This window comes from Podarcis raffonei, chromosome 4 (genome assembly GCF_027172205.1).
Source record: "Podarcis raffonei isolate rPodRaf1 chromosome 4, rPodRaf1.pri, whole genome shotgun sequence".
Taxonomy (NCBI): Eukaryota; Metazoa; Chordata; class Lepidosauria; order Squamata; family Lacertidae; genus Podarcis; species Podarcis raffonei.
Window position 1 is genome coordinate 71,962,419 of NC_070605.1, and position 20,962 is coordinate 71,983,380.

At 40.0% G+C, this 20,962-nt stretch overlaps 1 protein-coding gene across 2 annotated transcripts in view; it reads left to right on the forward strand.

Annotated features, from left to right (window-relative positions):
* PRKX (protein kinase cAMP-dependent X-linked catalytic subunit) overlaps positions 1-20,962 on the forward strand; it is a 56,824-nt gene that overhangs the window by 7,877 nt on the left and 27,985 nt on the right. Inside the window, exon 1 of one of the 2 annotated variants that reach the window (XM_053387278.1) lies at positions 5,508-5,662. The exons of the other annotated variant lie outside the window; for it this stretch is intronic. Within the exon in view, the coding sequence (XP_053243253.1) occupies positions 5,530-5,662 (133 nt within the window). The 5' untranslated portion in view covers positions 5,508-5,529. Of the gene's footprint in view, positions 1-5,507; positions 5,663-20,962 lie in introns of those variants that run through there. 2 annotated transcript variants of the gene reach the window in all.

The following is a 20,962-nucleotide window of genomic DNA, read 5'->3' on the forward strand; positions in this document are numbered from 1 at the left end:
CACTCCTGCATTAAACCCATTTTTTGCCTTCAGCAAATATTAAACTATATTGGGCTGGATATACAGTTGTACTCAGAATTCCCCATTCTGCATACTGGGAAATTGTACCAGCTCTGTGCATGTCCTAAATATCAAGGCAAAATGCAATGATTTCGGGGCAAATGCACATATTCCCGAGTTGGATTGTTCTGTTAACATGGAATGTTGTGATGGACCCTGGAATCCCAAACCTTTTGAATAGTTTCCCCCCAAAGTTGCAACAACCCCCCACATTTTCTGAGAAATGAAACCAAGCTGACCAGGAAAACTCCCAGAGCTTGAATGACAAGGGAGATTGCAGATATAAGGTGAATCTTGTAGTCACTGCACACATCTACCACATATTCATGGAGAAATCAGGAGAACTATTCTGCTGGGACATCCTTTAACATATTTGGGTTTCTTTTTTTGTGGGGTGTATATGTGTTGTGTTCCAAAGAAAAGTATATTACCAGATAGTTCTCAGAATGTTCCTTTTCTGATATATTTATCAGAGTTCAATCCTGGTTTTCAGCCTTTTAAAAAACTATTATATTGCCGCATCTTTATTTTCATAAGTGAAGTGTTATGCTATGTTGCAGGGCATGTTCTATTAAAAGAGAAGAGGTATTGGAAAGGACACTCGCAGCACAATCCTATACATCAGAGCTTTCCAAACTGTGTGTCGTGACACATTAGTGTGTCAGCTGCAGTGTGTACAGTAGTTGTGTCATGCAAACACTCCCCACGCTCATCTCGTGGCTCAAAAGGGGTTAGTTTAACCTCTGATTTGCTAGTAAAACTGAATTACTATGTCACGAAATGATGCAAAACTGAATTACTGTGTTGCGAAATGATGCATGTCCAAATATGAATAGTTTGGAAAGCTCTGCTATACATGTTTATTCAGAAGTTAGTCACATTGATTTCCATGAGGCTTACCCTCAGTTAAATGGATATAGGAATGCAGCCTCAGAGGGAGACTGGGCTTTTATCTGGGGGTTTTTTTTGGGGGGGGTATGGTTGTGTTGCAAATTTAAAAGGCTCAAATGCTATGGAAATGTAACTTTTCTTCAACAGGAAGCTAGCATATTTATAGCCTCATCCTCTTTTTTTATGTTTGTGATACACAGTTGCATCGTTTCCTTACTCCCTTTATGTCCTGAGATCTACAGTGTAGCATTAAATTTATTTATTATCTTTCTTTGTTGTCGCTTGGCACACATTCACTGATGCAAACTATCGTAGACTTGTGTGTTTAGTTTCAAGAAAACTCTTGTTTCCTTTTGTTGAATTGTTTTGTTTACTTTTTTTGTCACAGTTACCTCCTAGCATTGGTTAGGTTGCCCTGTGCTTAGTCTTGAAAATGCCCTCTGGAATGGGAATTGTGAGAGCATGTGAGCTTGATCATTTTCAGAGAGGGAGAAGACTTTCAACAACACACAAACACACCATCCCGTTTTCAGTGGCTATAACTAATAAATGGGGCAAATAACAGTGGAATAAATAATAGTTGAATTCAATGTATTTATATAATTTATTATTAACTAAGTATTTTAATATCTAACCTGATCCAAAGGATTGAGCAGGGATAGAAACAACATTAATAATAGGGAGTTGCTTTCTAGAACTGTGAATAAACACAATATCATCTCTCTACTCCTCAACAGCTGTTGCAATGCTAAAATCTTAAGACTGCTTTTTGTTCTTCTTTTGTATACCATACCGGTAATTCGTCCCCCCCCCCCCACTTTCAGCTAAAGATCATCCTGTAAGCTGGTCTGCACATTAAAGCCAAACCATAGAACAAGCATTACGTTCTTCAGTTAATAGTAGTTAAGATAACAAAAATGAGATATGAAAATTCTGCTTTAAGGTTAAGAAACAAACTGAAGCAGGTGTTTCACCTTACAGTATTGAGTTGCTCCCTTTTTATTCCAAGTCTCACATTGGTTTCTTTATGGTAACTCAATGGTTCACGTTCCAAAGTTCTACTAATGCCCTAAATAAGAATAGTGTTAGTGGATATCTGTCACTGTACCATTGGTTTTCTTTGTGAGCATGGGTAATACTGGGTTCAGTTTCCCCAACCTAGAATGAACCACTCTTGCATGATATTTTTTAACCATCAAGGACCTTGTCTGTGGAGCATTCCTTGCATTTGAGGAGAGTTATTAGCTTATGATTCTCATTAAACCTTGGGTCAACTGTAGATAAGTTGTATGATTATCTTTTAACAGAATGGTGCTGAAATGGAACATGTTCACAATAGTTCTGTAAAAAAAAATTTCTTGAGTCACTTTCAATGTAACTCAGTATCAAATATTAATGTATTCATTCTGACAAGCTATAAATAGCAGAAAGACGCAGCAAACACACAAGTGGGAAGAAGGCCTCTTCACACAGAAGTCTTTTTTTAGAAGCAAACAATTAAAATTGGGTATGTTTCTATAGCATGAAAAATACAGATGTTGTTGTTTAAAAACACCTGTCTTTATGGACTGAACGTATGTGTAAGGTAAGGGTAAGGATGATCCATCTCTAAAGGCTGTGGCACTCCAGAATTCTTCCAGCTCCCATTATCCCAGCCTGGCCTTGCAGGCTGGGGCTGATGAACTACAGCTTATCCACCCCTGGAATGAGGTTGAGCAATGTGTTTCTAGTAGCCAGCCAGGCACCTTTAAGAAGGTTACCAGTAGGGCAGTGGAGGTGATTGTTTCCTTCCATCCCTATGATCTGACATTCTGAGAGAAATAGCTTTTCGACATTTGTGCTGTTGCTTAATGACTGTGGCTGATTTATGTCTCGATAGACCTGCTCCACACAAATTTGCCACATTATTTTCAAAAGGCTTCTAGGGTAGCAGCTATTGCCATATTTTGGACTAATGACTTCTCCAAGTTGGGTCTACTTATCCCTCAAAGTCATCCTGGAGTAGATCCTAAAATCAAAAGAATTCTATAGATGTGTGAGGATTGTTGTTTAAATGTCTAAAACTAATGCCTGAGGAAGGGGTTGTGTTGACCATCCTTCCCTTGTCCTGTCAGTTAAGATTTGGTAGGCAAAAGGTCACAAAGTCTGCTTGCATTTAGAAAGGAATAATTGGGTGAATGTTTTGCCTCTTGGCTAAAGGCAAGAGAGAGAAAACAGTTTTGAAAGGAAACATGGAACTAGTTATATGTTCCTTTGCAGACCAACCTTATGCCAGGAGAAATGTGGCTCTAGAGTGGACACGGGGAACCTTTAGTTCTTCAGATGTTGCTGAACTACAATTTCCATAATCCCTGGCTAGTGGCCATCCTTGCTAGGGCTGATGTGAATTGTAGTTCAGCAACATCAGGAGGACCAAAGTTCCCCCACTCCTGCTCTAGAGGAACAGTGACATCTTCTGTATTTTCTTGATTCTTGTCTTTTGCAGGGCAGGAGATAAATTCAGCACAGTAAATAAATAAAATTAAATAAGTTAGATTGTGTTGTATGCTGGTAAACTCCATAATGCTAAACTGCTGAACGTCAAATGATCTTTCTTAACTACATTTATTTTTAGTATTTCTCTTTCTGCAGTGACTTGCCAATCTTAAGTGCCTGAATTAAATTGGAGTTTTGAGCTCTGTTGCCTACTACTCAGGTTGCTCCAAGTGAAATAGCATGTTTAATATGAGTTTGAAGTGGTATTCATTCAAATCTTCCACAGATGAAATGTTCTCTGTGATATTCATTTAAACGTTGCTTTGAATTAAGCTGCAGCCCAGCCCATAATTAGGTGCAGCAACTTCATTAAAGGCAGTGGGACTTTCATTTGCTTACTTCGTTCATGGGATTGTAGCTTTGAACTCTGCTTAGTTTTGCAACATATTTATAATTTTAATAACCGGTGGACTTTGGATCATTTGCCATGGAATTGCATATTGCATGTTGGCATAAGAGAGCTTGCATAGCTCTGAGCTGTATCATCCCTGCTCTTCTTGCAATGTTTCATACTGATGGACAACTTTTGCTCAAAAGACCAGTACATATCAGATTTTTGTCTGCAAAACTACATTTTAAAAAAGTAAGTAGCTTGGCAACTTTATATCTGCATATGTGTGGTCCAATCCACTACCAAACCAGTTCAGCAGCATTTTCTCTGAGTTCATGTTCTGCAAGGGACAAAGCATGGCCAGTGTTGCATTGTGGTAATATCAATGACACAACTGCAAAGTTTATTCAAGGTTTACTGCTTAACTTCCTCCAGAGTTCTCATGCAATTTTGGGAAATACAGCCAGATGTCTCTCTGTGTTTTCAGTTATTAGTGTGGAACTGACACTGCAAAGCATGTGCTTTCGTAGAGGAGACAATACGTATTGCCCAGCCTTGCCAGTCAATCCACAAACATTACTAGCCCCAAATGTTTTTACTTTCTCATTTGACCACATATAACAAATGAACTCATATGTCTTTTTAGCACAGTTCTTGTTGTTATCTGTGATTTGCCTTGAGTCATGTGAGGGGAAAGGTGGTAAATTGCTACTACTGCTACTATTATTTATTATTATTATTTGCTGTTATTATTATTTGTTGTTGTTGTTCTTATTACCACCAGTTGTCTAAAAGGTGAAACATATGGCCCACTTTGTCTGGAGGCAGTTCTTACACATGAGTAGAAGCCTGCTGTATGTCGAGACTTGCGCTAGAGCCCACACGTATTTTCCTTGAGATCGATGTGCACAGTTAAAGCTCCAGCATTCTGCTTTCAGGCACCTTCGGCTGAGGTGTGTCTCCAGAGAACACACGTGTAAAATGGCATTGCCACTGTTATGAAGGCTTCCATACTGGATGCTGATGATATTAGGTACTGCTGTCTCTTCATGAGATCCTGGTTGCATTCCCCATCCCCACCCCAGTTTGGCTATGAAGAACATTTTGTACCCTTCTTCTCCCATTAAAAAAGCAATATAAATTAGGTGACATGGCTTCCAGGTATTGCTTGCTGATAAATAATAAGGTGACCAATAGCTACTAATCATTTGATTGTGTGATACTTTCGGTGTCTGAGGCAATATGCCTCTTAATAGCTGTTGCACTCATGTCCTATTTGTGTGCTTCTCGTGGGCACCTGGTTGGCCACTGTAAGCACAAGATGCTGAACTAGATGGCCTTTGATCTGACCCAGTAGGCTTTCTCTTACGATCATGCAAAAGCACAAGAAGTTTGAAATTACAGAGATTTTTAAGCATGATATTTCTTGTCCTTATGAATTTGAATATAATGCTTGTGGTGTCCGGGAACTGTGGTTTCCTCTCCCTTTCCCAAATCTTCCAAAGCACTTCCCAATTTGCATTTGCAGGTGTAACTTTTTATCGGTTTAGCAACAATAAAATATTATGTTTTAATTGGTCTGGTACTAAATGTATTAGGTCACAAAGGGTGTCTGTCTGGAGTATTTTATATATGTCAATCCTGATAGGTTTCAAGTTTCCTGTGCCCAAACAGCCATGAGTAAATTCTAAATCTCCTTCCTGTTTAGCTGAATGAGTTCTTATAGGCTTACAAAATTCGGCAAAGTTGAACTTGTTTGGAATGACAAACATGCTTTACTTTTGGAAGATCATAGCTTTGTTTCATATAAGAAACAGAATATCGTTGATGGAATCATGGTTTGTGGTGAGTGAATTTAAAGGAGCAGCTTTGAGTTGTTTAAGTACCTGTCACCATGTTTTTGCCTTGGCTGTTAGAAGAATCGTGTTCTGTCCCATGAGAGTAATTCACTAATTATGTCTTACTGAATTCTGTACTGTTCTCCCTAATGTGAGCCAGGAGTAGCAATTTGACAATGAATTTGAAGGGGTGTGTGTGTGTGTGTGTGTGTGAGAGAGAGAGAGAGAGAGAGAGAGATACATACCATCCTTTTTTAATTCCACATTTTTTTTATTTTTTATGCTACAGATGTGTGACCAAGATTACAAACAGAAAAGTAATACTCTTAATAAAGGTTTAAAGTTCTCCAGTAATGCTTCAGGGAATATGTTCAAGAGACTCTTGACTGTACTGAAGAGAACAGGATCATATGCTTTTTCCCTTGTGAATGCCTAACCAGTTACAGTGGTACCTTGGGTTAAGAACTTAATTCGTTCTGGAGGCCCATTCTTAACCTGAAACTGTTGTTAACCTGAAGTACCACTTCAGCTAATGGGGCCTCCTGCTGCCGCTGAGCCGCTGCAGCGCAATTTCTGTTCTCATCCTGAAGCAAAGTTCTTAACCCGAGGTGCTATTTCTGGGTTAGCAGAGTCTGTAACCTGAAGCATCTGTAACCTGAGGTACCACTGTATTACAATATACTGCAAGGAATTTTAGCTTGCCTGGATACAATAGCACTACTAGTAATTTGGGATGCTCTTTTAAAATGTGTGGGACTCCTCTGTTTTGGAATGGGCAGAACTTGTTTTGCTACATTCAAATTAGGAAAGAAGGGTGGAGAGCAAGGCATAACTTGGCGACACTTAGCTGCATCCTCCTCCAAAGGGTGCATCAGCCTCCTTTCTTGCTGTGCACTTTAATTACTATAGCATGCACTCATTAGTAGATGGACAAGGTATGGAATGTCTTGCTTCACATGAGACAAGCTTGAGTAGGAGGTGGGGGAGATTTGCCTTAGATGATGAAGGAGAAGGGAGAAAGATCCCCTTCTGATTCCTGCCTTCAAACTGTGCGAGTGAGGTCTGTCAGTTTCACTTCTGCTGTCAAAACTGGGAAGTGAGACTGACAGGGTTTGACTTCCTTCATAGTGTGAAGTGGAACTTGGAAATCTCAGTCAGTGCTGTGAGCCAGTTCCCTTCCTAAATTAAGTTATGTATCCAAGCCAGAATGAAACTAAAGGTTTCCTATGTATTTGCTTTGGACTTTTAACCAACAAATCATTAGAAAAACGAAATGGGAAGCACAGATAATACAACCAAACATCAACCAAATGTTCACATAATGATATAAGAATGAATGGGAATATTTTTGCTCATCACAAGTGACAGAGGCCAGTCACATTTATACAAACATGTCTTCCATAGCACTCATAACTGTAGTGGACAAAATAGAGGAGAAGAATCACATCTTCCCAGGAAAAATTAAATATCTTCTATTATTATTATTATTATATCCCATTTTGCCTCCAAGGAGCCCAAGGTGGTATACATAGTTCTCACCCACTCCATTTTATCATCACAAAAACCCAATGGGGTAGGTTAGGCTGAGAGACTGTGACTGGCCCAAGGTCACCCAGTGAGCTTTGTGGTTGAGTGGGGACCAGAACCCAGGTCTCCCAGGTCTTAGTCTAGCAATCTAACCACTACACCACACTGTAGCACGAGTACTTGGGGACTGCTGCAGGTGGAGCACTGGTATGAATTTAAGCCTTCTTGCAACTAATCTGTATATTTTTATGCTGGAAAAAGAATTGTTTGAAAAGTCCTAAAGAGCCACCTTACACTAGTTCATGGTGTTTAATGAAATGGAATGGAATGAAATGTTTGGTGTAGTTAATCATGTACAGGCATTAAAATGCACTCATATAATGACACTTTTTAAGTGTGAAAGCGAAAGAAAGAGGGAGGACAATCGTAGCATAAAATGTGGCCTACGTGAATGTGCACACAGTGGAATGTTGTATGTACTTGCGGGTTTCTGGCAAGATAACACCTGCAGCACTTCACTGAGATGGAATTTGTCCTAAGGTGCTTGCCAGAGTTGAACAGGTACATACACTCTTTCTAGATATGTCTACCTGATAAGAGGCATTTTAGACTACTTATTTGCTGATGGAGCAGAACAGTAACATGGAGTCCATTATCTTGTGTTGTGGCCATTGATAATATGCCTTGTCTTCAGCTGTTCTGTGTGTAAGTCTGGAAGTGCATTTCAGATTCTCTTAACGATTTGAACTCCTGAGCAGGAAGTGAAGGCAGAAAGTGATGGCTATACTGGTCTTGTAAGATCAGTGTGTTTGACATAGTGCCTACAATAGTTCATGCACTTTAATGTTCCCCTTTTATATCCTGCATAATGCACCAAATAGGATGAAGACAAACACAACAGACAGACAAGAGAAGTATCACTATTAGCATATGGCTGCACTTAATTCTAGAATTAGTTACTGTGTTCTTCTTTGAATTTTGAACTTTACAAACCCTGTGCTGGTAATCACTGTGCAGATAGTATCTGAAAGAATGCACAAAAAATGTTGTGTTTGTCATAATCCAATGTCATAATGAAATCCCTTGTCAAACACTAGCCAAAGCTGGGAATTGATAAAACTTGATCTCCCAGCCCGCATATGTAGTAATATTGCTAAGGAATGAACATTTAAAAGAGAAAATTATTCTAAATTCTGAAGCATCCTAGAGGTATTTTGAGTCATCAGGATGTCAAGCTTTTAGGAAACAGGAGATTGCCAATTTACTCACAATATGGCAAATTTAGAACTTTCCAGGTTAGAAGTCTTGAGATACGGAGACAGGAAGGTACATCAAAGATCAAAATGTGTGTTTATGCATGATGCAGGCTGGCTTAGATTCTAATTTGAGTTTTCCTGGTAATTCAAGTTACTTCTGCGATGTACAGGTTCTGTCTGTTTTGCAAACACCTATTGGATAGTGCCTTTGGCAATCAGTCATAAGAGTAGGGATCCACCCAAATGTTTTCTTCTGGTGAACACCTGCCTATTCTGAAAAAGATGAGGAGAATCTCCAATAACTCATGTTAATACCCCTCCAAGGCTTAGTGTGACAAAGAGAAACCATTTCCACAGCTTAAAGCTGGGGAGGAGGCATGGGTTTGACCTATTATGGGGTGTAAGAGGTGTTTTGAGTGTCTTTCAAAAGTGCAGAGTGATGTCACAATCAAGAGTCTACCTTTTCCTTCTTGAAGGAGAAACATGATTTGTGGTAGCACAAATTATGGCTTGGTACCAGGCTTATCCACAATTTTTTTGACTCCTGGGGAACAGTTACTATCTTTCTTCCTAATGCCTGTGCTTTGTTTTATTTAAACCAACACCCCCAGCAGTGAACACTTCTCTACTGCAGCATATAAGCATTTACGTAAAGAGAGTGAAAAGCTGCCCGTGAGCACGACTGCTTTGTTCTCCCTTCCCAAGTGAATGTTTAACCTCTCTGATATTCACATCCTATTGGTTAAAAGGGGAGTGGGTGAACATCCTTATCTCCGCAGTATGACTGTAGCTCACTTCCGTGTTACTGTGTGACTCTTCAGCTACTAGAACATAATCAAGGTTGCAACATAACCTTCAAAGTCCCTGACAGGAGTTGTAGCATTCGATCAATCTGTTCAGTTTCATGATCTCATCAGTCAGAATGTGTGTGAAACTGTTATGGCATCACGTCAATTTGACCAATAACTGAAGAGCTTTCACTGCCACTACGTGGAAATTTGCAGTATAGTTTGAGATGCTTGAGGAGAAAAGAAATAGTACTTTTATATTACTATGGGGTTTTTGTTGTTGTTGTTCTTGGTGTGTTTATATATTACTATCCAAGCAGATTGCTAAGAGTTTGATTAGCTTGCTTCTTTTCAAAAAATATTTGCAAATTATTTTGTAACCTTTTCTAATGTAAAGAAAAGGAAGATGACTCATTGAGACTGGAGGAATTCATTTGCTATAGTGACAAAAGGGCACACAATTAACACTTCTTCTTTTTTACTGCAATACACGCTTTGCAAATAATTACTTCTCGAATACAGCAAATTTGGCTAAATTTATGTGGCTAAATATATCACCTTCAAAAGAGTGTGAAAATGCCTTCATCTTGATATCTAAGCTTTTACAGCTTTAAGACAAAACCTTAAGAAGTAAAGGTCTTTTATCAGTTGAACGCTTGCTTCAGGGAAGTGGTTATTTAATATTTATATTTTATTAAGGTGATTTCAGTTAAAAGAAATAAAATGATTCAGAAAAAGAAGGAAAAGTGAGATGGAGAAAAACAACAACAAAGATACCTATAAAAGAGAAAATATGCAAAAAAAGAGAGCAATATACGATATTCCTGTACATTCTTGTATAAATTGGGATAGTGTTATTGTCCTAGTGCTTATGTAAATGTTAATAGCATACTACATTTTGTATAAATTCATTCCAAATTTTATATTTATCCATACAGACTACACCTATAAGCAGTCCATTCATAAACTGCGAGTGATCTCATATTGTCAGTTTATTGATTGGAGGGTACCATATCTTTATTTTTCTAATTCCTCAGTATCAGTCTATTGCCACTGTTAGGGCACGGAAAATCCATTTCCATTGCTGCATTGATAATTTTCATTCTGCAGGTATATAGTTCAATAAAATATTCTCTGCTGAAAGATTTAACTTTTTCTGCACAGTCATAGTTATACGGTCCATCACTTTCTCCTAAAGCTTGTTATGTAAAGAAAACTGTCTAAACATGTTTCAGAGAGGCATTGTCCTTGCCACATCTCCAACACTGAGCTGTCTTAGCTAACCTTTTTTTATACAACTGTAAAGGAGTCCAATAAACTCTAAATATTATTTTCTGTTGTATTAGTCTTAATTTTAAATCTAATGACACCTTAGGTATTGAAGTTAATACATGTCTGGGAAGTTGATAATCCCAATTCTTTATTCCAATTATCTCTTACAGTCTGCATAATGAACATGTGTATTGTTAATACATATCTATAACAAGTAATTGTTGGCTTTTTATTTTTGAATGAGTGGTCCAGTTGCTCCAATATCTCTGGTATCTTGGAAGCTGAAAGACCCAAACACACTTGTTATGAGATGTTGTAATTGAAGATATTGCCATTGGGCTGCATCTGATGATATTTTTGTCTTTAAACAGCAAAAGAATAAAATTCATCTTCCCCATCTATCAGTTGGTCCAATGTCAATACACCTGCTTCCATCCAATTTTTCATACCAGCATCTTCAGGCAAGTGTTGGTAGCACTTAATTTGCCCCTTTTTCGGGGATTCAGGGTGTATATTTGTTATCTATTCCTACTTGGCAAATTACCCCTTTTGTATCAGTGGATTCAAAATTGTCATTAAAATACTTAGTGCACACTTAGACAGCACTTTGATCCAGTCCCAGTGAATTGGGGCATAAGTTGATATGCTTATAGAGGTATATGTGTTTCTATAAATGCACATTTGGTAACATTAGAACCTGAGTGGTTTCAGAGTTAGGTAAAAAAGGTAAATGACCCCTGGATGGTTACATCCAGTCAAAGGTGACTATGGGGTTGTGGCGCTCATCTCGCTTTCAGGCCGAGGTAGCCAGCGTTTGTCCACAGACAGCTTTCCGGGTCATGAGGCCAGCATGGCTAAACCGCTTCTGGCGCAACGGAACCCTGCGACGGAAACCAGAGATCACAGAAACGGTGTTTACCTTTCTGCCGTGGTGGTACCTATTTATCTACTTGCACTTGGACATGCTTTCGAACTGCTAGTTTGGCAGGAGCCGGGACAACGCAATGGGCGCTCATCCCATTGTGGGGATTCGAACCGTTGACCTTCTGATCAGCAAGCCCAAGAGGCTCAGTGGTTTAGACCACAGCACCACCCACGTTGGTTTCAGAGTACAGTGATACCTCGGGTTACATACGCATCAGGTTACATACGCTTCAGGTTACAGACTCCACTAACCCAGAAATAGTGCTTCAGGTTAAGAACTTTGCTTCAGGATGAGAACAGAAATTGTGCTTTAGCAGCGTGGCGGCAGCAGGAGACCCCATTAGATAAAGTGGTGCTTCAGGTTAAGAACAGTTTCAGGTTGAGAACGGACCTCCGGAACGACTTAAGTACTTAACCCGAGGTACCACTGTATAAGCCAGTTTGGTTGCACAATGTTGGTGGATGATCTTGACCTTGTGATAGATAGGGGGAGTGTATAAAATAGTACAGGATAGCGCAGTCAGTAGAGAATGAGACTCTTAGTCTCAGGGTTGTGGGTTTGAGTCCCACAGTGGGCAAAAAAAATGCCTGCATTGCAAGGAGTCGGACTAGATGACCCTTGTTGTCCCTTTCAATGTTACAATTCCATGATTCTATGGCCTTTTGACTTCCTCTACAAATAAGTGTTCAGGGGATTTTACAGGGGGTGAGCGGTGTGAGGGATGTGTGCATTTGTAGCAACCCCCCCTTCCAATTTGTGATATGGATGCTGTGTACTAGCACAAGATACTAGCACATATCTGTTTGAAAGAGGCACTGATGATCTAGCAACTCCTCTCTCGTAACTATATAAAAGTTGCAAGTTATTAAACAGCCGCAGATGGTCAGGGTGAAGGTTTTTTAAAAACACACACACACATACCAAATCTGAACAGGGAATTTAAAAGTGGAAAGTATGAAACAGTTGGTGAGGAAGTGACACCCACAAAACGGAGATACCACTTTCATCCACATATCTGTCTCTTGTTACAAACCTGTTGTAGCACGCACACACACACACCAGTTTGGGTGCAGGTTGGATGTATATTGCCCAAAATTGAGCAGCATTTGAAGTGAAGAAGAGGTGGTGAGAAACCAAGTTAGTGTGGAACTAGTCATTCAGAGTTATACCCAGTGCTAATTCATACTAAGAGTAGATCTGTTGAAATAACTTGTCTTAAGTTACTGACGTTGATTCATTTTCACTGGGTTTACTTGGAGTATTCTTCACTGGGCACCCCCCTTGATTCCTGGTGTTGGTGGGGAGATTTTGAAAATGAAATCAATAGAATTTGGGTGGCGGTATCTGTACTATAGTTGTGGACCCTGAAAAGCGCATAGTATTCAGTAACATTCTGAGTTTCCAATCAAAGTCTAGCTATATCTTTTTTGCTAAATGTTGCACTGATACTGTTTAAGAGTCTGAAAGCACTGTTGTATGACTTTGCAGATGACGATAGGTTGAGGTTTTTAAATGGCCATTTCCCCTCCTTTGTTGCTATGATCAAAGGGTAAAACAAATATTGTATTTTAGGAACGTGTGAATAGCAATGCCATTCAGATAGGACTCTTATGGAATGAATGGGTGTGTAACATGGTGAGTGAAATTTAGGGATTAAAGAATTGTTCATGCATTAGTGTCCTGGCATCTAATAATGGTTTGTGTTGACATCAGTCTTCCAGGAATTATAATTGGAATGAAACTCAGCATCACACATGCTTGTCACATTACTGGTCACACTTTGCTTATGTTTGATATCCTGTTTTCATGTCTACTTGTCACAGGGAAGAATCAGAGTTCATTTGTCTAGAGAGCCATTTCCCAAATTTCAGCTGTTGTGAAATGAGACACTAAAGAACAATGAGATGGCAATAAGCAGGTCACTATTTTGCTGGGTTTGAACTTGTGACTTGTAGGGATGGAAATGTATACTATACTCTGGAGCATTGTATACTCAAATTGTGGTTGAGGATGTTAACACTGAGAAAGGTGTTGACAGATCTGGTCAACAAAATGAAGCATGGCCATGAAAAAAGGATGTCAAACTTAAGAAAAATGTGGCAAGCCATATGACAGCCATGCATGATGTCTGTGAGTTCATTGTAGTTGCAGTTCCAAAAATATCAAAGTGAGTTAAATGGTTAGTGAAGGTAAGAGTAGGATTGAAGCATGGAGAGGAAGCGATGGTGTTTAGGAGAAGATACATGTCCGGTGTTGAGCACTGCAGGTTATGCTGGAGTTACTCAGAATGCAGAGCTGACAATATCCAGAAGATTTACATGAAAGAAAAGAGTGTGTTTCTGTAACCTATTAGCCACATGACTTGCAGATTCACCATACTTGCCGCCAAGTTCCCAGAGGAAGTTTGGTTTTCTTGATTCTAGGCCTCAACTAAAGACCTGCTGGTAAAGAGACTAGCCTGCTCCCTCTGCATTAGGATTAGGAAACTCTGTAGCACCTCTGATGGCTGTCCTAAATATAAAAGGTAAAGGTAAAGGGACCCCTGACCATTAGGTCCAGTCATTTTAATACAAACTCCAGGCTGTGAAAATTGTCCTCAACAGTTATATTGCATGGCCTGAACAAGATGAAGATTATAGAAAGACTCTTCTGTAGAGTAAAATGTCTAGAATGCACCATAGAATTGGTTGTATCTCATGGAAGCATTGGGCTTCTGCTAGTGTAAGGTGAGGCATCTCTTTTTCACTAATTCCCCACACAATTTGCAGCCCTCTGCCACACCCCAAACTGTTCCAGAGGGCCCTCCCCCTCCCTTAGGAAAAGTGCATATTGGGAAGGGAGGTTGGTCTGTATTGGATGGAAGGGATCATGGAAAATCAGGTGCCATGCCTTTCACAAGTGGAACCACCTCTCCATAGCAGAACACCACCACTGGATACAACCCAAATAATTTAAATGCTGCTGTATTTTTAGCCTTTCTGAATTGTTGTTTGTCAACAGGGCATCATCCCTAATACAGTGGTACCTCGGGTTACAGACGCTTCAGATTACAGACGCTTCAGGTTACAGACTCCGCTAACCTAGAAATAGTACCTCGGGTTAAGAAGTTTGCTTCAGGATGAGAACAGAAATTGCGTGGCAGCAGTGCGGCAGCAACGGGAGGCCCCATTAGCTAAAGTGGTACCTCAGGTTAAGAACAGTTTCAGGTTAAGAACGAAACCGGCGGAATGAATTAAGTTCTTAACCGAAGGTATCACTGTAACTGCAAAACCTGTTTAAGGCTAAGAGTTCTAAGGGATCATTTGGGACATTGCATCAACTACAAAATCTCTGACGCTTTTGAGGAAAGGGGGCCCATTCCTCTATTAGCAGAGCCTGCATGGAGGGAAAGATGGGGCCTAGGGAAATAATGGCTTTGCTTTGGCCTCATATAGCCAGAGGCAGAGCAAGGAGGATGCAGTGGGGGCGGTCCACCCCGGGTATCATCCCTGAGGAGGGGTGACATCACTGTGGGCGGTGCTCCCCCTGGGTGGCTCGGCACCACTGGCGCACCTCCGCGGGCAGCTAGCCCCGCCCAGCATGTGTACCGCTCCAGGTTCCGGAGCAGCTAGCTCCGCCACTGCATATAGCAAAGCTCAAGGGTGCAATTAGCCAAGGTCTTGCAAGCCTTGGATGTCAGTTGATATAACTGACCCCATATAGCCACTTAGGCAACAAAGACTGTGACTAATCACTCTGCATAAAAGATGGGAAGGGTTTTTAAAAATTCTTTTTGGCTATTAGGCTGGTATTGTTTCTTCCAGGTGGTGTTTGTGGTCTGGCTTCTGTCAACTTCAGCTGAAGGGCCAGTCTGGATGGGAAAATTGCCCCCACGTTAGCATGAATAGGAAGGTGTCTGCGAAGCCCACTTTGGTTGAGACTGGGGGTGGTTTCCCGGGTTATGAAGGGATCGTATGACTATAAAGTTTTAGGTGATTCATTTGGGGAAACTACTTCACACCTGCCTCCCCTTGCAGGGGAAATAGCTTACAGTCCATCAGGCATAGTTTAGGCTTGAGCTTTGAAGCAGTAGTGGGAAATTGCAACTGACTATCCATGCCACTCTTCCTGGCCTACTGTTTGTGATTAGGTTAGAGCTACACCCTCCACATTTAGTTGAGAATGATGTATGGAATATTATTTCAGTGGTGTGTTCATTTCAGCTATTTGTGCATAGCTTCCTTTTTTTACATTCTCACTGTCTTGTTTGCACAGCACTTTGCCTGATATATCAGAGGGGACTGTGGGATGGCCACTCCTTCCCCCTGCTGTGGCAGTCGCTTCTTCATGCACTCACATATCTGAAAGCCGAGTGATTGAAATAGTCCTGAATGGCTTCATAGTGTTTGCAGTACATTATTTTTCTTAGTCTCTGCACTGTTTCCTTTGGCTCTTCATAGTACCATAGCACTGTTAGTCTGTTCCCACCTTTAGAACTATGTGATCACATATGGCCATGTGACTGCATCTGGCATTCCAATGAAGAAGCACTCAGTGAAGTTGATGTTCAAATTTGTGTTCCTTTTCTATGTACTAGTCTCTTCTGTCGGGATGATTTCCTTGCTGTTTAATGTAGAGCTACTCCCTTCTTCCTCCTCCTTATTTGGGTGACTATTTTTTTTCATTATTGAAGGGGTATGCAAAATTTGCTCCAAGTTTTGGACTGTTTACCATTTTGGGGCAGCAGTTTTGTTTTGTTTCCATTAGTGTGTAGTGCTGCTAAAAACTTCCTTAACCACCCAACTCTACTAGTACACCTTTGAAACATTCAGTCCCCTGTAGTGTAATAGTTTGGCCCTCAAAGACAGCTCAGTTAGCTCAAGACTGTGCCTGGAAAACAACACCACTTGGTATTTTTCACTGAAAAAAATTGCAGCACTCTTTAAAATTAATAAGGCCCTTCCTCCTCATATTTAATGTAGGTTCCTAAAGCTAGTAGTAGCTTTTTTAAAAGGTCCCCCCCCTTAGTACAACCACAAGAAGATTTTACTCATTAAACACATTTGAACTGAAGTAGACAAACTTGACTACTGAGCTAATGTAAATCTTGATGACAAAGTGATAATTTTGTTGAGCAAAGCATTTTGAGTTGCACTTGTTCAACTCAAGGTGTATCTCTCAGAAGTGCTTCATGTCTGTTCCAATTCATTGCAGTACAAATTTGTCCCTGTTCTTCAAATATATTTTGGAATCTTAACCCTGAACCATGTGGATTTTAAAACAGGTGGCAATGATATTATAGTTGCATATCCCTGGTTTGTTTGTTTTTGTAACTTAATGCTTTTACTTCAAATTTGTTTAATTCTTGACAAATTAAGCTGGCTGAAAGATCACTACTGCTTAATATGTTCTGGCTTGAGTGCATATTTCTTGCTAAATTGTGGATCTGGTCAGTTTTTTTGGCAGATGTTTTGTTTATATCCAGAACTTGTTGTTATATGAACGAAGGCTAGACACATTGCAATGAGCCAATTCTGAACACTATTATGTAAACAATGCTGGCTATCCACGCATCTGAAGTGTTTGAGCAATGAAGGAATTACGTTCCGAGTGCATAATTAAATGACGTTAGATATCACTGGAATAGTTGAGAGCTGTCAACATTCAGCAGTTTACAAAGCAAACTGAAAATACCAGTAGTTCCTCATTAAGTACTAAATTAAAATACTTGTGATAGAACTTGTTTCCCATGCTTGTGCTTGATTAAAATGAAGATAAACTTTTATAATATTTTAAGCTTCTTCTTTTTTTTTAAAAAAAAGATTAGCTTCCTTATAACACTGGCAAAGCAGAACATTGTTCCCGTATAATACAAAGTGGTTTTTTATTGCTCTTCAACAGTAATAAAAAGCCTTTGTACATTCCAAGACTTGTGTTTGCTTTCTCAAGGATCCATTTAAGATTATTAGGTCAGATATCCTGGTGTAAAAATAACTATTCTAAGAAAGGATTCTTCTAATTCAGATGAGTTCATTGATTTCAGATTTCTAATTCAGTTTTCAGTTTTCCAATCTTATATGTGCTGTAGACAATTTGCATAGTGGGGGATCTTACCAATTTATCAAGCTTAGGAGCATATTTCTCTTTAAGGTTCCTGAATGCGGCAACCATATCAATCACATATTTGCAAGCTTACAAGCCCCGATTTAGCTGACCCGACATTATGTCCCATTATGTCCCTTTCTAGCAACAAGACACACACACACACACACACACACACACACACTGTTCATTGAAATTTCAAGGTAGGAAGTGAAATGTTGACACTGACTCTAAGCTGGTTGCTGGATAGGAGGTTGGAATTCTTCATCTTAGAGAGGAACACAGAAATAGTGCTCATAACAGGAACCTTGTGGAATGGAGAGAAGCAGTGGAACATAGTTTTCTCTGAATACAAACTCTATAGAAAGGATAGGGTAGGGTATCCTGGATGCAGTGTCACTCTGTTGCAATCCCAACAAGTTAAAAATCCCCAAAGTGGCACGCTCTACCACAGAATTGGTGTGGGTGGTGATGCCAGGCCCCAATGCAAATCATGTTCCAGTGAGGAAAATGAAAGTTACCACATACTTTGGAAAAAGAAATGCAAGGAGACAATAAGGAATGCCATATACAATAAGAGAAGCATGAAGACCGCCAACAAAACATTATTTATTTACTCTGTGTTAGCATGAGAAGAGCTAGGGAGACAGTTGTACCTTTGAACGATGAGGAAGTCATAGGTGTGCTGAAGGGGATTGCAGAGAAGTTGAATGAATTATTAGCGACTTTCCTCACAGCGGAAGATGTAGAGCAGATCTGTGCCTGAATTAACATTCTAGGTCTGATCAATTAAAGCAAACCATGGTGAAGTTCTAGAATTGGCAGTCAGTCCAGCTCTCTTTGCTGAGGGGTTATATGGTGTTGAGAGGGTATCCCAAGGGAAGCACCATACAGAGCATACAGTGCCAGGACCACGGTGGTTAAGCTGCCTCAGACCAGCAATGGCTGTAGCTGTCTTATCAGCCAAAGCTAGCCAAAGGCACTCCTAACCACTAAGGCCACATGGGCTTCAAGTAATAATAACGTTGGGCTCAGGATCACCCCAGACTGTGTACCTGTTCCTTAGTACTAGTAATGCGTGAAAACCTCATTTGGCTTAGTTATAATGGCAAGTAAGAAACTGCATTCTGACATCCCACAGCACTGTGAACCTTATCAGAGTCTGGCTTCGTAACCATATAACTATGTTATGCAAGACAGTCCCATAGAGATTAGAAATTTGAGTGCTGGGTGGACGGGGAAGGCAAGGTGAGTAAAAGAAGGCATGCTAAATGCTTTCAGCATCAATGTCTTGCACATTCCTGTGAGCATCAATGCTCTCCACTTAGCTAAAATGTTTACAGTATGTTTAAAGCAGCAGTTTATTGCAGCACCCTCTGTAAAAGTAAAAAAATAAAAATGACACTAATGCTTGAGGCTTTCAACAAGCATACAATTAAAGTCACAAGTTTTGAAAGGTGTGTGAGGGACCATTGTTGTCTCCTACTTTGTCATTAAAGTAGCCACTTTGCTGTAGGCAAATTTAATAACTTCTTGGATGCATTTTCCTCAGAGGAAAATAGGATTGAGTGTAATTGGCTGAAGTCTTCAAGATAAAACTGAATTCTGTACAAAAGAGTTTGCTTGTTGTATGCTTTTTCTGTGTTAATATTGGCTCAGACACAGACATTTTTTCAGTAGTCAGTATAGCAGTAATAGGTTTGTTTTCAAGACCATGACCTTGTTTGGTCTCTCTCGTCAGGCAGAAGGCTGCTTGGGATGGTTGTGCATTCTTGCATGGCTGCTGGCTTCTCTTCCACCCCTAGAGGATAGAAAGCAAGGTGGTGTGCCACGTGTCTGAAATAACCTGTCAAATTGTTTCTGTAGATTTATAAATAGCAAAGCTATTTTTATTTAATAGAAGGGTATTAGAACCTTGCTTGGAGCAAGTATTTCAGTATCCATCATTTAGGAATGCTCTGCTGGAAGGATGGTAATACAGTGGTACCTCAGGTTAAGTACTTAATTCATTCCGGAGGTCCGTTCTTAACCTGAAACTGTTCTTAACCTGAAGCACCACTTTAGCTAATGGGGCATCCTGCTGCCGCCGCGCCGCCGGAGCCCAATTTCTGTTCTCATTCTGAAGCAAAGTTCTTAACCCGAGATACTATTTCTGGGTTAGCGGAGTCTGTAACCTGAAGCTGTATGTAACCTGAAGCGTATGTAACCCAAGGTACCACTGTATAACTAGTTGCAAAATCAAAACTTCATGCCACGGGACTTGTCACAAACATATTCCTATTATGACCATCCCAGAGGGAAGCGAAGGCTGACATTTCTGGCATCTACCAGTTGATAGAGCATGAGATTCCTAATCTCAGGGTCATGGATTCAAGGCAATGTTAGGCGAAAGATTCCTGCATTGCAGGGTTTGGACTAGAAGACCTGTGAGAATCAACCTGTGAGAATTATTGGTTTGCACATTCAGACTCTTGCAAATTAAGAGGCTCACATAAAGTGTCTTGCTTTAGTGTTTCCCAAATCACAGAATCCTATAAACATAGGACTGCTGGCATCATTTGACTTGCACATATATTTCTGCAAATGCTTCTGTAACAAACCTGTGCACTTCCATGCATTTCTCTTAACAATTTCTTCACACTGCTTTGCTACAATGTAATTATTTTTTAAAAAAGTTTCTACTTAACAATTGGCAGCAGAACTACTATGTTTAAAAAGTTGAACACTTAACTCTTCCACTATTTAAATCTGTAAGGGACTCACAGCGGCATAGATCATTGTTTCAGTTGTGTTACTCAGGTACAGTGTTGACCAAATTATTATTTTGTTGCAAGCCCACCGTGAAAACAAGGTTGTTTACTGGTATCTGCATGCAACGTGACAACAGTATTAAGGGATTTAATCACATGTTCAATTTCCCAGGGTAGTTAGATGACATAGTTGAATATGTTAAGAAGCCTTTTCTGAACGCTGTTTATAGTTCTATGTTTAAATCAAAGCACTGTAGCTCAAGCAGGATGTGATAAGCTACTGCTGTCAAATCAGTTTGCATTTAGAGGCTTTTTCAGTATTCCATGACTTTGCATGGCTATAGTTTTCCCGTTTATTTCTTGACAAGTGTGTTAAATAACTCTTTAGCAGTTCTGCATAGAGGGAGATACATTTGTGTGGTCCTGATTTTTATGTAGGTGTGAGGAAGGCCACACATCCCTTCATGATGATCTGTCAAGGGTGCAGATTGCATGTCCATGATGGAATGGACTGAAACCAATGATGGAGGCAAAAGTATGCAGTGCCCCCATCTTCTCTCTGCCACCCCACTTTCTCTGTGACACCCCCTTTTCCTAGCTACTATCACGAAGCTAGACCAAGGGCAACATTTTCTCCCTGGCCTTAGATTGTACACCTCTGTTTTAAAGCATAATAACTTATTTCTTGGGAGTAGTTGGTATGTAGAC